The following is an 18284-nucleotide window of genomic DNA, read 5'->3' on the forward strand; positions in this document are numbered from 1 at the left end:
CTCGCGCTGCCGCGGTCACATGGTCAAATTGTCACATTCTTGCACTCCTCCGCTGTTAGAAAGCAACACGCGGACGGGTGTGCGGCTCAAGGATCGGACTCAACGCCCACGAGAAGTGGCACCAGCGGCAGCGGCGCTAACCCCCCCCCCCTCACCCCATCCCTGGAGCAAGCGTCATCATCGAACACGATGGACAGCTAAGAGAGTGTGTGTGTGTGTGTGTGTGTGTGTGTGTGTGTGTGTGTGTGTGTGTGTGTGTGTGTGTGTGTGTGTGTGTGTGTGTGTGTGTGTGTATGTGTGTGTGTGGGAGAGAGACCTTAGTGGGCAGGTGTTTCCACCCGATGTAGTAGTTGCGTTTCTCCTCGTCGGCGCGAGGCAAGACCTCACCGTCATAGAAACGATCACTGGGGAACTTCAGGATGGCAGGGTGGGATCTGAGAGAAAGAGAGAGAGAGAGAGAGAGAGAGAGAGATATGAATATGAATATGAATAAATATGAAGAGGAAAAGAGATTGGGTTTAAAAGTAAAGTGCTTTGGTAAATGGTAAATGGTGCATTTACTGTATATAGCACTTTTATCCAAAGCGCTTTACAATTTGTTCCTCACATTTGACCGACTCACTCACACATTCACACACCAACGGTGGAGGCAACCGTGCAAGGTGCCAACCTGCTCATCGGGAGCAGTTGGGGGTTAAGTGTCTTGCTCAAGGACACTTCGACACACTGCCGGGGAGGAGCGGGAATCAAACCAGATGACTGCTCTACCTCCCAAGCCACTGTCGCCCCTTTAGAGGTGAGGGGTATTATGGGTAGAAAGAGTGACATAATGTAGCATCATTGCCACACCTGTAGTTCGACTGTAGTTTGGTAACAAAGCGCTTGTCGAATCTCCCTCCCTTCTTCTGGTAGCAGGCGAAGTCCATTAGCCGCTCGAACAGGGACACACCTGCACAGAAAAAGGAATAAGAAACCAGTGGTCCAACAATACCAATTCTCCAGAACTGATATGAGTACTGTAAATAATTAAGCTTTTACAGTTATACTTTAAGAGTAGATTCGTTTAATTAAGGTATTTTTCAGAACAGGCTAACGGATTTGCAATGTACAGGAAACTCTGGCATGTCCACATGATGATGTGAAACTAGATCACACCACAGACAGACCTTAGAAAAGCCCAGAGAGGCGCCTTTCCACACAACACACACTCACGATCTCTCCATTAGAGAAACGTGTTAAACTTTTGACCTGAACCACAAAGAGGCCCCATGCTTGTCACCCAGATAAACAAAGGTGCAGATTAGAATACGTACACTTTGTACAAGCTTTTCTATAAACGTATTTCTTAAGAACTAGACTGGACATTGTCAGGGGCGTGCCAGCCCATCCATGATCCATCCTATAACTGTACCTCGCTGACTGCATTCGGTGCTCATTCGAACCTGTGTCGTATGAGTCCAGTACGTACTGTCTTGTACTTTTCTTGTGACGGTTCAGTTATGTATTGACCTGTTTTAGCTTAATTAAACCACTTTTGAGTACTATCTATGCTTTTCCTCTCCGGTTCTTCTCTAATCTGACAACAAAAGAATTGGGTCTTTTCAGTACCACGACTTCCTCAACTGGATTGTCTGAAATGAATCCCAAAACCACTGAAATTATAGTCTTTCATACTACTGACTAGTACTGGTCTATTAGAAAACAATAGAGTTGTCAAATTAATTCAAACAACATTTTTATTAAATTTTTTTATTCTATTTATTTTTGTGCTTTGTGTATTTTTCACCCATCCCAATTTATTCATTATGCCAATTCCCTTCCTGGTCATTGCGCACATTGCCCCACTGTCGGCCTGGGGAGGGTGTAGAACTACCACATGCCTCCTCCGATACATCTTTTCACCTGACAGTGAGGCGACTCTTTCGAAGTTGGTTAAGGTTAAGACAAACTCGAACCTTAACCAACTTCGAAAGAGTGCCTAAGCTTAACCGGTGGCAGAACTTGCTGTCACACGATTGGCGCGACCAGAAACATCAGTGGCCAATCAGAGCGCAGAACGCGAACGCGGAACTGGAAATCCGTTGGTAAAAGTATTCAGGCGACCAGGTCACATACCCCACGGCTTCCCACCCGCTAACACTGCCAATTGTGTTAGAATAGAATAGAATAGAATAGAATAGAATAGAAATTCTTTAATAATCCTGAGGGAAATTCGGCACTACAGATCGCTCACATTGAACAATAAACATTTAGGTTGTCAATAGGACTAGAATAAGAATAAGAATATAATAATATTAAAAATAAGAATAAAATAGAATAAAGAATAAAATATGATCTGGGATATACATTTTGGTATGCATATACATAATTCTTTTTTAATCTATTTTTTCTCCCGCTTTTTTCCGTATTTTTCTCCCATCCCAATTTAGTCATTATGCCAATTCCCTTCCTGGTCGTTGCGCGCATTTCCCCCCCACTTGCCGGCCTAGGGAGGGTTGAAGACTATCACATGTCTCCTCTGATACATGTGGAGTCAGCCAGCCCCTTCTTTTCACCTGACAGCGAGGACTCTCACTGGGGGAGTGTAACGCGTGGGAGGATCACACTACCTCCCCCAGATCTTTTCACTGCTGAACAGGCGCCCCGACCGACCAGTAGGAGTTGCTGTGTACAACGACCAGGATACATACCCCACCGGCTTTCCACCCGCTAACACTGCCAATTCTGTTAGTGGGGACGACTGACCAAGCCGGAGGTACCGCTGACAGCTGGATTCGATCCCAGAGTCTCTGCGGTGGTAGGCGAGCGCTTAGTCCGCTGCGCTACCCAGCCGCCCTGTATGCATATACATTCTAAAATCTTAAATATAAACTATACAGCCAAAAATACACAGTAAAATGTACAGTAATAAGTGTAAAAATGTAAAGTGTAAAGTGTCCAGGAAGATTGTGAGAAGTGTAACAATTTTACAGTGTCCAGGAAGATTTTGCTAGGCTGTACTGTCACCCTGTGCTCAGTGATGCAGTGAGGCACAGTGATGCATTATAGAGTATAATGGCTGTCGGAATGAAGGACTTCCTGTGCCGTTCAGTGTTACATCTAGGGAGTCTAACACTGAACGTGCTCCTTTTTTCAGCCAAGTCAGTGTTTAGTGGATGGGAGGGATTGTCCATGATGGCGTGGAGCTTAGCGAAGCTCCTCCCCTCCGCCACCACCGCTAGAGAGTATAATAGATTGACAGCCTTAATAATTAGATATGATGCATTTCAAACAGGCCTTTCTTTTATTGTCATGGTATTATTTTGGTATTGAGAATTGTGATACTAAACTTGGTATTGTATTGAAGACAAACCTCTTTTTATTGTGACAACACTATAAAAACATTCCAGGAACATGTGAGTCTCATAACAGAGGTTTTCCACAGCTGAGAACCAGTAGGGTTTGTGGTGGATTTATCGTTAATCTACCTTGACCTCGTTAGGTTTAATCAAGTACTGTGAGATCAAGTGACTTCAGAAGATGTTGTTTAGTAATCCATTAGTACAAAACACATACATTGATTCCTACTTCCATTACCCTTACCATCTAATCTAACCTATACTTAGCTGACTTGCTCCTCTAACTACTTAAAGTCTAACTGACTAACTAAGCAACTAACTAACCGAGGGCCGGCCCTTAACTCTAATTAATTAAATTAATTAATTAAATTAGTTATCTCTCTTAAAGGTATTATTGACCTTGGATTCCTCAGCGTGTCTGGAATCGACCTTACCCAGTGGAGATTTAATGAGAACACTCTGAGAACACTCTTATCTGTTGTGATGGGAGTACAGGCCTTGAGAGCACAATAGAGCGCTCAGTTATCTCTCTGTATCTGTTCTCTCTGTGGTCCTCTCTGAAAATGGGGCCGTGAAATATAGCACTCCATCCGGGGCCCCCGGCCTTTAGGAAGGACGACGACGTACATTCCTGGAATTCCAAACAGTACTAGTTCAACATTTGAGGAACAGTCTTCTTCCCTTGAGACGCCAACATTTGAGGAACACAGTCCTCTAAACCAGTGTTTCTCAACTGGTGGGTCGCGACCCAAAAGTGGGTTGAGGGGCCATTTTGAGTGGGATGTGTGTGTAAAAAAAGAAAGTAAAAAAAAGAATTAAGACTGTCTACTACTGTATCACATCACAGAACACAGGTATGCCTATGGTCGCGCGGTGGTCAGCTGGAAGATTGTGAACATTTGAGACTAACGTGGCCACATGGACTTGGAATAATATAAAATCCTCTTCTGTTTGGGTATTGTTCATGGGTTAAAAAAAAAATAAAAATTATAATTATTAATATCCTTTCCTATTTTTTTTCTCCTCCCCCCTTTATTACTAATGACGTTATCATTATTATTTGGTCGATATATAATTTGTTTAAGTCCCCATGGTTTATATAACAAAACAAAAAAAATATATAATTTAATTTCCTTTCCTATTTTTTCCCCCCTTTATTACTAATGACGTTATCATTATTATTTGGTCGATATATAATTTGTTTTAGTCCCTCATGGTTTATATAATAAAAAATTGTTAATATTATTATTTACGATTTAAGTTATTAGTGACAGTATTAGTGGTAACTATGTTGGGTGAACTATTATGGCCGATATTTTATTTTGTACTACCATTAGTGCTGCTGATTGATGGGGATGATAATATCACCCATGGCATTACTCACCAGCCCTTACCCAATATAATTTGGGCCATATTCAGTTTATATATATATATGGTTTTGTGCTATTATTATTACGATCTACGTTATTAGCAACAGATATAGTGGTAACTATGTTGGGTGAATTATTACTGCTAGTATTTTTATTTATTTTATCTCTACTGTAGTGCAGCCGTGGATGGTACTGTGGTCAACATGACTGGTGGGGACGATAGTATCACCCAGAGCATTACTCTCCTTACCCAATATAATCTAATATTGTCTACGATTTAAGTCATTAATGACAATATTGGTGGTAGCTATGTTGGGTGAATTAGTATGGCTGATATTTAATTTTGTACTATTAGTGCTGCTGTGGATGGTGCTGTTGGCATCATGATTGATGGGGACGATAATATCACCCATGGTATTACTCACCAGTCCTTACCCAATATAATTTGGGCCATATTCAGCTTATATATATATATAAATATATATATATATATATATTTTGTGCTATTATTATTACGATCTACGTTATTAGCAACAGATATAGTGGTAGCTGTGTTGGGTGAATTATTACTGCTAGTATTTTTGTTTTGTTTTATATCTACTGTAGTGCTGCTGTGGATGGTACTGTGGTCAACATGACTGGTGGGGACGATAGTATCACCCATAGCATTACTCTCCTTACCCAATATAATTTATCATACATTAAAGAGAGAAAGAAAAAGAAAAAATCTCCCTGTTTATATTCCAATTTTGTTTTTTTTGGTAATGTAGATATTTAATAACACAGGGAGACCAGTAGAGGGAGCTGTCTGACCAGCTAACATGTCACAACTCTGCAATAGGCAGAGAATAGGAGGAAGGGAGGTGGACATGTGGAATAAGGATACTACGGTATTCTACCCACGTGACTGTCTTCGGGTGGGGGGTGGGGGGGTAGTGGGAGGTTTTTGGGTTGATGCTGGACTACAACTGGGGAAGGGTTACATGATGTATATATATTATTTCCCTAATGTATTGCTAATTTTATTCTTTACTCTACAGCTTGACAATTTAATGCAAATAGAAATCCTCTTGTTACTGTGTCATGGATAATTCCAAGATATACATAATAATAATTGCCAAAGCTAAATTAAATTTACAGAACATATTATGGCAAAAATAAATATACTTTCATGGAATGTACAGGGAATAAATAAGAATATCAAATATAGCAGCTGTCTTGAATATCTAGACAAGAAAAGGATTGATATAGCTTTTTTTCAAGAAACTCACATAATGGCACAAGATTTGGGAAAATTGGAAAACAATAGATACATAGTCGTTTCTTCCTCATCTGCTATTAATAAAACAAAAGGAGTATTAATTCTAATATCTAGAAAACTTTATTTCAATACTATTGAGAAAGGGAATGATTCAGATGGCAGAGTCACTTATGTAAAGGGAATTCTAGGTGACAAAGAGATATTGCTGCTATCAGCATATGCCCCTAACACTTATGACTCTGCATTCTATGCCCAACTAACAAAGACCTTACAAAAGTATTCAGATTGTGGAATAATTATTGGTGCAGACATGAATACAGTTTTATCACCAGGCTTGGATAAGTCAGGTCCAACCTCAGTTAATTCATCCACTACAGCATTTAAAAATCTGGTGTCAAATCACTCATTGATAGATGTTTGGAGAAATTATAACCCAAGTTTAAAACAATACACCTTCTTTTCAAATAGACATAAAACATTTTCAAGAATAGATTATATACTAATATCCGCTAATATTTTACACTGTATTAAAAAAACGGACACTATCAACATGTCTTTATCAGATCACCATGCCAATCTGTGTGTATATACAATTGAAAATTGTCCAAAACGTGCTACTAGATGGAAATTTAATTTACCATTACTGCAGGATCCATCATTCTGTGAGCAATTTAGATCAGACTTCAACCTTTTTATCAATATCAATAAAAATAGTGTTACAGATATAAGATTTCTATGGGATGCAACTAAAGGCTTTATTCGCAATAATACAATATCATTTGCTTCAGCACGTAACAAAGCCCACCATCAAGAAATATCCAGATTGGAAAATAGACACTCATTGCTAACTGCAGAACAACAAAACAACTACGATCAAGAAAGAGAAAGGGAGCTTTGGAAAGCGAAGTCTGAACTAAATGCTCTAATGGCACAAAAAGCAGAGTTCCTAGCTCACAGAGCGAGGCAAACTGAGTATTTGAATGGAAATAATCCAAGCTTTGTGTTGACTAGGAAAATCCAATATAATGAACAGAAAGCAGACATCACATCAATCCTAAATAAAGAAGGAGCGATGGTAAACAATCCGGCCAAAATAAATCTAGAATTTAAACTTTTCTATCAACAATTGTATTCATCTGAAGCTCAATTCTCAAAAGCTGATTTAGACACCTTTTTTGAAGACTTGGATCTACCTAAATTAACAGAGCAACAAATAACCTCAACGGATTCTCCCTTTACCCTGGAGGAACTTTACGATGCACTGAAAGAAATGAAACATGGGAAATCACCAGGTTTCGATGGTATCCCACCGGAGCTGTACTTGACCTTTTGGAAAGAGTTGGGTCCATTACTACTCGAGATGTTCCAACAAGCCATTATGAAAGGGAGTTTTAATAGAGACATAAGTACAGCAATTATCACACTGATACAGAAAAAAGGAAAGGATGGAAACATCTGTGCTAACTATCGTCCATTGTCCCTTCTTAATGGAGACTTAAAATTATATGCCAAGGTCCTCGCACGACGTCTAGAGACGATACTGCCAATATTGGTCCACCCAGACCAAACTGGATTTGTTAAACAAAGATTTGCATCAGATAATTTAAGACGACTGTTACACATTATTGACAAAGCTCCAAAAATATCACCATGTGCAGTGTTGTCCCTTGACGCCGAAAAGGCCTTCGATAGGCTGGAATGGGAGTACTTATGGCACACCATGAAGAATATGGCATTTGGAGACACATTTATAAATATGCTCAAAATCTTATATCATAATCCAACGGCCATGGTTATCACATCCAATCAGTGTTCCACACCCTTCCCTATCAGACGTAGCGTCAGGCAGGGTTGCCCCGCCTCCGCATTATTATTTGCGTTATCTCTTGAACCCTTGGCCCAAAATTTTTGAAATTGTGCCGAAATAAAACCCATAATAGTAAATAACACCTACCATAAAAATGTTCTGTACGCAGACGATCTGTTATTATTTCTTGACAATACACCACGGTCCCTACCTGTAGTCCTAGACACTATTAAACATTTTAGTTTTATTTCAGGCTACAAGATCAACTTGAATAAATCAATTTTACTTCCCCTAAATCCTAAATACAGCAGCAAGTAGTCCCCAACTACATACAGAAATACCAGTGGGCTCTGGTTTCAGATATTTAGGTATAGATATATACACATCCATTGACAAAATTGTGTCAAAAAATTACAAGAGCCTTAAGAAGGTAATATCTGACGAGTTAAACCGTTGGTCACTATTATTAATCCCATTTTCAGTCAGGCTTTCAGTAGTCAAGACCCACATTCTCCCTAAGATCAATTTTCTGGTAAGCATGATTCATTTACCGCCACCTCCAGGATTTTGGGAGAAGCTACAGGGACTAGTATTCAAATTTATATGGCGTGAACAACATCCACAAATCAGCAATTCCACACTCCAAAACAGTAGGAAAGCAGGAGGGCTATCTGTTCCTAATTTTGAACAGTACTATTTTTCTTTTATGCTCAGACCGTTGCTAAGATGGTTCAATAATGATTCTGACATACCATGGGTGAATATGGAGAGGCACATTGTATCTCCATATACATTCAAAGATATACTCTTTTCTGGTCTATCCCCAAGCTTTTGCCGTACTAAATTCGGCCCAATTATAGCACATTCAATTTACGTCTGGAAATATATTGCCGAAACGGGACAGTGGAACACAAAATGGCACATAGATACCCCTATTTTTGATAACAACTTCTTACTGTTGGGAGGGAAACCAGCTACATTTCCCAATTGGCAAAGACAAGGTATTCACAAACTATCTGACATATACAGTGAATACGGTCTCAGATCATTTCAAGAGCTCAAACAAATCTATAATGTCCCTAGTACATCCTTCTTTTTTTATTTACAGTTACGCACTGCAATGCGCACTTATGGTGTCCCAATGGAATCAGCCTTTACCAGGTCACCCTTTAATGAATATAGTGAATGGCATAAATGTTAAAAATGGTTTTGTTTCTGGGTTATATAATAAAATACAAGGAAAACTAAACAGAACTACAGGTAATACCACTGTCTGGAACATAGATTTAAAGAATTACAACGCCTGCATAAATTGGCAGAATGTATGGGATAATATTCCACTAACCTCTCGTAATTATAATAACCAATTAACTCATTACAAAATGATACAAAGATTTTATCTGTCACCCAGGAAACTCTGTCAAATAAAAATATTACAAAGTCCTCTATGTGCTTTATGTCCGCAAAAAGTTATAGGAACATACATACATATGATGTGGGAATGTCCGGGAGTGCTCGCTTTTTGGGCCAAGGTTGCATTATTTCTCACTAATATAACGGAGATAAACATACCTTGTTTGCCACACATTTTATTATTAAATGATGATTCATCTCTAAAATTAACACCTCACAAAAAGAGAGTGTTTCTGGCCGGTTTAACGGCAGCAAAGAAAATGCTCGTAATGAGATGGAAACCACCCCATAGTCTCAATATTTACCGTTGGAAACTGTCCTTCTACGAAGTATTGAGATTAGAGGCATCCAGTGCTAGAGCACAGGGAGCAAGGACAGAATCGATCCAAATATTACTTACTGCGGCCCAGAAGGTAAAATCAGTACTCCACTAGGTTGAACACTTGTACCTTGACACCAGAGAATGAACAAAAATCATGTTGCTGTTGTTTCCATTTATCTTTTCCATTTATCTTTTCCTTTTCTGTTTACTGCTATAATTTGTTGTGGTTGTTTCTAAATTGTATTGTATTTTTCCCTATTACTTGGTTATCTAACAAACATAATTATGATTTCTTTTCTAATTAAGAGTATCCTATACATGTATGCATCAAGGTTTCCCCCTCTCCTAAAATGTCTATGCAAACCCGGGGGGCTGGGAGTGGGGTTAAGAAGCGAGCTGGGCTGTCTCGCAGCCACAGGACCGCCAGAACGGAGGAAAAGACTGTCACAACTGCAACAGGCAGGCTACACAGTATATGAATATACTGACGGACAATCTATACTGAAAAGACACTTTTTATGCCACTGTGTGAATTAATATGAAATGCTGATGTGAATGTCCTTCCTCTGAACTTGTTTAAAAAAAAAAGACAAAATAAAAAGTTGGCCACAAAAAAAAAAAAAATTAAGAATTTTTGTATTTTTTTTAACTTGTTTTTTTGCACTACCTATCTTTGTGAAAGTGGCTTCTCAGCTCTGGTCCAGCTGAAGACAACGCAGAGGAACAGATTGGACATTGAGCATGACCTCAGAGTTGCTTTGTCTACCATCACCCCAGACTTTGAGACTCTTGTCAGGAGCAAACAACATCCCCAGTTATCCCATTAGTTCCCTGTTGTTAAGCTAAGAAGTCTGCTAAGAAGCATAATTATTTATTATTATTATTATTTTATTTCATTGGGGTTTTAGCCCTAGTTGCACTTTTGTTGCAACCCCAGTTATCCAGTTAGTTCCCCCAAACTTAGGTCTGTTATGTTAAGCTAAGAAGTCTGCTAAGAAGCATATTATTTATTATTATTTTATTTCATTGGTGTTTTAGCCCTAGTTGCACTTTTGTTGCACTTTTTGTGTTTATTTCATGTTTTTAACAGTGCATGAAAGATTTTGAAAGTGTATTACTGCAAATATATACAGTATATATTTTTTAAATAAATCATAGTGGTTAAAAAATTTGGGTCGCGACTTAATGACTAAGGAAAATGTTGGGTCCCGAGGCTAGACCAGTTGAGAACCACTGCTCTAAACCGTATCATGATGAATTGAAAATGGGGGACCCTGATGTAAACAAGACGAAAGTCTTTCTCTGGTCTGCATCCCCTTAAAATCCCCTTGTGTGTATTGAGCCGTACTGTATTGTACCCATTCTGCAATCTGTTAATAAAATCTTCAATCAATCAATCAATCAATCAATCAATCAATCAATCATCAGGACAACAGACCCTTGTTCAGGCAGGAAACATGTGCTTCCGCCACAACAGGTTAACTTGTATTGCAGGAATTTCGTTACCAGAGGGCTCACTAAAGGGGAGGGAACGAGGGGAGGGAATGTGCCAACTTGAATCAGAATGCAGCCGCGGGTAACAGCAAATTAAAATGGCACTGGGTTGTGGATGGGCAGAAAGCTATTTCTATCGGCCTATTTCTAACCTCTGCGTCCTATCTAAAATTCTGGAGTCATTAGTATCTTCCCAACTAAGGCTTTTTCTAGACTCAAGTCAAGAGTCAAGTCAAGAGTTTTATTTGTCACGGCATACAAGTATACAATGAAATGCGGGTGGTCTTGCCCGCAACGATGTGCAATACAGTGGTACAACATATAATAGAATCCAATAAAAACAACATTGTGCAATAACAGGTAACAGGTAACATGGTGTGACATCTCGGTATCTGTACATAGTTATTTACAGAGCATATAGGACATGCTAGGTAGCTTTGGTAGTGCAATACACTGTTACTGTTGCTATACTAATTTAAAGTGGCCTTTCCTTTTGGCAATAAGTGTGGGTGAGTGCGGCATGAGTGTGTGCCCGCTCATGTTAAAGTGTTAAAGTGGCTGCTAGTGCACAGCGTGCGTGTCGTGTGTGTGCTCATGTGTGCTTGTGTGTGGATAGTTCAGTGTTCTGTGGCACTCAATGTTCATTGTTCAAGGCTCTAATGGCCTGGGGGAAGAAGCTGAGCCTAAGCCTCTCTGTCCTAGTAGCTGGGGTTCGCAGGCGTCTGCCTGACCTCAGCAGCTGGAACAGGCTGTTATTGGGGTGGTGGGGGTCTTTCATTATTCTGCAGGCTCTGGATTTGCACCTCTTGTTGTATAGAACCTGCAGGGGAGGTAGTGCAATACCCGTGGTACGCTCGGCTGAGCGCACCACTCTCTGTAGGGCCTTCTTGTCCTGTGCCGTGCTGTTTCCATACCAGGCAGTGATGTTTCCGGTCAAGATGCTCTCTACAGCTCCTGAGTAGAAGGACTGGAGTATCTTCCCCGATACTCTGAACTTCCTTAACTGTCTCAGGTGGTAGAGGTGCTGCTTCGCCTTCTTTACTACTGTGTCTATGTGTGTTGACCATGTCAGATCCTCTGAGATGTGGACCCCCAGGTACTTAAAGCTGCTCACCCTGTCCACGGTAGCCCCGTTAATCCTCAGTGGTGTGTGTGTCTCCTGCTGTCCTCTCCTATAATCCACGATCAGCTCCTTGGTTTTACCAATGTTCAGGAGCAGGCTGTTGTCCTGGCACTAGCGTTCCAGTACCTCAACCTCCTCCCGGTAGGCCTTCTCGTCGTTGTCCGAGATCAGCCCCACCACCACCGTGTCGTCTGCGAACTTCACTATGGAGTTGGAGCTGAACTTGGCCACACAATCGTGTGTGTAGAGTGAGTACAGCAGGGGGCTCAGAACACAGCCCTGGGGGGACCCGATGCTCAGGGTGATGGTGTTGGAGGTCTGACCCCCCACCCTGACCGCCTGGGGTCTTTCGCTCAGAAAGTCCAGTACCCAGGCGCTCAGGGCGGAGCTCAGACCCAGCTCGATCAGCTTGTCCACCAGTCTGGTGGGGACTATGGTGTTGAACGCTGAGCTGTAGTCAATGAACAACAGTCTCACATAGCCCCCCTTCTGACGGTCAAGGTGAGAGAGGGTGCTGTGCAGTACCTGGGAGACCGCGTCGTCAGTGGACCTGTTTGTCCTGTATGCAAATTGCATAGGGTCCATATCACTGGGGAGGGAGGCACAAATGTGGTCCTTGACCAGCCTCTCGAAACATTTCATGACCACAGAGGTGAGTGCCACCGGTCTGTAGTCATTTGGACATGTTGGGGAGGGTTTCTTCGGTACAGGGATGATGGTAGACATCTTGAAGCAGGCAGGGACCACTGACTCCGCCAGGGATTGATTAAATATGGCGGTGAACACCGGGGCTAGCTGGTTGGCACAGGACTTAAGTATGCGTCCTGTTATACCATCTGGGCCAGCAGCCTTCCTGGTGTTCACCTGCATAAATGCTCTTCTCACACTGTGTTCCGACAACGAGAGAGCGGCCCCGCCCCCCCGCGGTTGCCCCCCCCCCTCCACAACAGCCGGCGCGCCAGTGACGTCACTAGCCGGAGAGCTAGCAGCGCCACTGTCTACACCAAACCGAGCGTAGAAAGAGTTGAGCTTGTCCGCGAGGGAGGCGTCGTCGCTCCCCATTGAGGGGGCGCTGACTTTGTAGTCAGTTATTGTCTTCAGTCCCCGCCATAAGCCTCTTGTGTCGTTTTGTGCCATTTGTGTCTCCAGTTTGTCAGCATATGTCCTCTTAGCAAGTTTAACAGCCTTGCGTAGCGTATAGACTGAAGCCTTATACTCCTCCATGTTTCCTGACTCTCTGCCCAGGTTGTAAGCGGTGGTGCGAGAGTTCAGAGCTGCTCTAATAGTACTGGCCACCCACGGTTTCTGGTTTGGGAAAACCCGCACCTTTTTCGTGGGGACAATACTATCAGCTATTGTTGTTATATAGCTCACCACTGTGTCTGCGGGCTCGCTGACGTCACTGGCGCTGCCTTGGAACATATCCCAATCCGTGTCTGCTAACACGTCCTGGAGCGTGGCCTCTGATTCGTCAGTCCACTTCTTTGTCTCACGTGACACGACGGCATCACGTGATCTTTGCTTGTAGGCGGGGAATAACAAGATGGAGTCGTGATCGCTCGAGCTTGAAGACCCCGTTAATGGCGGAGCTGCTACCGCCTTGTAGCCGGCTCTGAACGGGGAATAACAGTGGTCTAGCGTGTTCCTCCCTCTGGTGGAGCAGGCGATGTGCTGAAAAAAGGACGGCATCACTTTCTTCAGGTTCGCCTGGTTGAAATCGCCAGCCACGATCATCGCCGCGTCCGGGCGTTTGATCTGGTGTCTGTTGAGGTGATCATGTAGTTCCCCCAGCGCTTTGCCAGTATTCGCCTGTGGGGGGATATATACGGCGGTCATGATGACCGTGGTAAACTCCCGGGGGAGGTGGAACGGACGGCACAGGATTGAAAGATGTTCCATGTCCGGGGAGCACGAGCTTGAGAGAACATGCACTTCTTTGGGGTTAACCCAGACATTGTTCGTGAAGAGGCAGACCCCACCGCCGACGCTCTTTCCAGAGGCTGCCGTTCGGTCCGCACGTAATACGGTAAAGGCGTCCGAGGGAGAGACGCTGTTGTCCGGAGTCGCTGACTTGAGCCATGTTTCCGTGAAACACATGATGTTGATGTCTCTCATCTCCCGTTGGAAGCGGACCCTCGCCCTTAAGTCATCCATCCTACCCTCCAGCGAAGGTGCATTCGCCAGAAAGATGGATGGAATTGCTGGGCGGTAAGCAGCTCTTTTTAATCGCAGCCTGATACCTCCTCGTCTCCCTCTGTGAGATGGACTCTCATTCCATCTTAAATACCATGCAGTCTGGTTTTAGAACCAAGCATACTAATGTGACTGCATGCTTAGAAGTCATAGATAACATCAAGGCTGCTATTGACAATAACTATTTTTGTGTTGCCTTGTTGCCTTGTTGTTTGCTTTCGATACTCGATCATCATATATTATTCAATACTCTCCTGAGGGTGGGTTTCAGTCAAAATGTGGTTGCTTGGTTCAGGAGCTATCTCCTTGACCGTACACAGTGTGTTAGGCTTGGTGACTCTGTCTCTGATCCAATTACTTTAGAGAAGGGGGTTCCACAAGGATCAATTTAGGGTCTGCTTCTTTTTCTATTATATGTAAATAACATCTGCATGTGATCATTTAACTTACTCCTGGTATACCATATATATGCTGATGATACAGTTATGTATTCTTGTGCTCCTTCTCTTGAGGCTGCTGTAAAAAATGTACAGTCTGATTTTGCCTCCTTGCAGCATACTCTCATTGACAAAAAACTGCCATTGAATGGTAGCAAAACAAAGACAATGGTATTTGCTCCAACTAGGTCAACTGCCTCTCCCCCCTCTATTTTCATGGTTGTTCTATTGAGGTTATTGAAAGGTACAAATACCTTGGCATCTGGCTGGACAATAATCTAGATTTTAAACATCATATTGATGCTTTAATAAAAAAAACTTAAATTCACAGTTTATTTTTTCTATAGGGTTAAATCATGCTTTTCCCCCACCTCCCGGAAACAGGTGGTTATGGCCCTTTTCTTTTGTCACAACTAGACTATGGCGACATAGTTTATAGATTTGCTTGTCCTACTGCCTTAGCTAAACTCAATCCGCTTTATCATGCCGCTCTGTGTTACGGTGGAGGTAGGTAGAATACAGTTTTGCAGAAAGGGAAAGGTATGGAGGAGGCAGAGACGAGGATTGAAGCTTGGAGAGGGAGTTTACTGTAGAATCCAGTGCAATACAAAGAACATACAGAAACTACTTAACAACCTACTCAAGAAAACAACAAACACTAACACTTACTATAGGATGACAGCACAATACGGCGTGGACAGGAAACAGGGGAGGAGACAGGAGGAATGTTGCCACAAGGAAAGGAGGACAGACAGACACCTAAATACCCTGACTAATTAACAAATCAAGAACACAGAACACAGAATCACAACACAACGACAATAAAGCAATGACAAACTAAACAACAACTAGACACTACGGCAATGACACACAACAACACAACAAGGGGGTGACATCACACATAGACAGGAGTGGCCCAAGATAATAAACAATTAGACACTTGTCGTAAATAATGCTAATTATAGCTCATAAAATGTACTGGAAAATGTCCCTAAAGAAGGTGTTAAATAGGATTTGGTCAGAAAACAGCTGTCCTATTCAGGCAACCAAAGGGGTCAAAGTGCCAAGCTAGAGGCAGCTACTGTTACAGGAAAACAGATCTTTGATGCAGATAAGAGGAACTGTGTAATTACTCATAGTCAGTTTGTTAAGGAAATACAACTGTGTGCAAAATGAATGAACCATGTTTTAATCTTAAACAGTCAAAGTGTAACATTGGAAATTAAATACTAGTAACCTGGACTAGACTTTGCAGTCCATATATTGTGTCTGTGTCTACAGAGACTGATGGGTGCCTGCTCAAAACAGAGGTCTTGCCCTAGAGAGTGTTTGTATCGATTTACATATAGTAGTTAGCCAGCAGCTGGAACAAAGGATTTAAATACATCACAGGTTGTTGTGATCTGTTGGGTTCATGTGACCTGCGCCTTGTGAGAACACACAGAGATAGACAGCTGTAAGTAGGAGGAATTTAAGTATACTATTTCAGTAACTAAAGTATGGTTATATCCATAATGAAGCTTTGAATTAAACTGCAAATATTACTGTTAGATTGTACAAAGGCTGCTGAACGGGATAAGATGAAACATGTTGTATTTATGAAGAGGATCGTTGAGTTGTACAAATCAAGCCAATTCGGAATCTAATTTGTAATAATTAAGAGGATACTAAATATAACTGTTAATAGATATTAACTTAAGATAAAAGGAATGATTAAAATGCTATAAAACTGGGCTTGATGATACAAAACAGTGATTCTCATCTGAAACCAAATGCTTTTGAGTCAGGAATAATATGTCTGTGTTTAGGGAATCAATCAGAATTCAACCATAAATATCTTGAGGCTTAATACCAAAAGTATTAAGCCTAATTTTGACTAATTCTATTAATCTGATTTGGAACAAAGGGGGCGGTTGGTCAGAAAAGCAACCCCCAATTTCAAATACAAGCAGGCTGTGAAAGTGATTGGATGAGACCATATGTGTGATGTGACTGATGACCTCACGCCAAGGGGTTTCAACTCATTGATAAAAAGTGAGCGCTGAAAGAGAGCGAGACAGAACCGGAACAGACAGCAACCAGAAACACACCACCCCGACGGCGAACGAGAACAGACGAAGAAACTCATCGCCATAGCAACGGAGCAAAACGACAACAAAGGACATTGAAGCGGGAACTTCCTGGTTTTCAGCAGACAAAGAACTTGAGTTAAACTAGATAGATTCAACGCTGTTTTGAACATCATTCATTTGGGAATAGACTCTTGTTTTAACAAAGACTCAACTTTGTTGGACATTTCAAACCTTTTAGTATAGAATTACCTTGTGTTTTATATGCAATAAAATGCAACCCTTCTGAAGAGAGCACCGCATCTTGCTTGATGATTCTTCCATTACCTCACTATTCTCCTATGGGTAACGTAACCAGCAACTTAGATCAAAACAACAGCAGAGTACTGTACTGTTAAGATAATACTATACTTCACGAGACAAGTCCGTTAGAAGAGACGACACACTAATTCTATTATTTGGAACCAGAGCAAAATGGCCGCCTGTACCAACAGGCTAGTCTGGCCACTAGAGGGTAGGAGACCAATGTTAGGCAGAGAGCCAATGTTGGGTTGAGGGCATTGCCCACTGTTAGGTGGAGGGCACTGCCCAATGTTACCATCCTGCCCAGTCCATCCAGGACCGGGCCTAGGATCGTGACAGCTCTGAGATTTATCTCCAATTCACCTTATAGGATGCATCACTGTACACTCTATTCACTAATTGGTTGGACTTCACTGGCTACACGCAGGTTGCAGCACTGGTATGTTTTTATATACGTATAAGGCTGTTCTTGGAAAACTTCCATGGTACATCAGTTCCAAGCTTGAATTAATAAAAAAAACTCGCTCAACCTCAGATCCAGCACCTGGATGCGCTTTAGAATACCGCCCGTGCGGACTGAGGCAAGTAAAAGAAGCCTATTTTATTTTGGTCCTTGGGCCTGGAATGACCTCCAAACACGTCTCAAATTGGCCTCTCCGGTCTCCTTGTATTGTTTTAAACAAAAAATATCGTAAATCCTTTCCACCTGCTGCTCCTGCTTTGATGTTGAATAAAAAAAATTGTTTGATTGCTATTGTTTTATTGTGCTTGTATTTTTTTTACTGAATTTGACTTTTCATTTAAAATATAGGTTGTATGGTAGTCTACTGTATGTGTATTGTGTCTTGTTATGTACAGTATGTTTTGTCATAATTTGTGCTTGTCTTCTTGGCCAGATCACCATTGAAAAAGAGACCTCGGTCTCAATGTTGTTTTTATTTTCTGGTTAAATAAAGGTTTGATGAAAGCAGAGTGCGTGTTGAAAGGGTCACCACAATACACAACAGTGTAGTGGGTAACACTGTCACTCACAGCAAGAAAGTCCTGGGTTCGATTCCACCTGGGAAAATATTGAATTGCATGGGTTGATCAGTGTCTGCTCTTTCAGTGACTCCATGAACTGTGAAAATGCCAGACATGGATGCGCTTTCAAT

The 18284-nt window shown here is 41.7% G+C and overlaps 1 protein-coding gene across 2 annotated transcripts in view; it reads right to left on the reverse strand.

The window, feature by feature from the left end:
• LOC311243412 (putative helicase mov-10-B.1) overlaps positions 1-18284 on the reverse strand; it is a 94576-nt gene that overhangs the window by 26077 nt on the left and 50215 nt on the right. For both annotated transcript variants that reach the window (XM_084332642.1, XM_084332641.1), the window contains exons 12-13: positions 850-949; positions 317-434 (exon numbers count right to left, since the gene is read on the reverse strand). In XM_084332642.1, the coding sequence (XP_084188768.1) occupies positions 317-434; positions 850-949 (218 nt within the window). The remainder of the gene's footprint in view (positions 1-316; positions 435-849; positions 950-18284) is intronic.

This window comes from Notolepis coatsorum (genome assembly GCF_963971535.1).
Source record: "Notolepis coatsorum genome assembly, chromosome: 17".
Taxonomy (NCBI): domain Eukaryota; kingdom Metazoa; phylum Chordata; class Actinopteri; order Aulopiformes; family Paralepididae; genus Notolepis; species Notolepis coatsorum.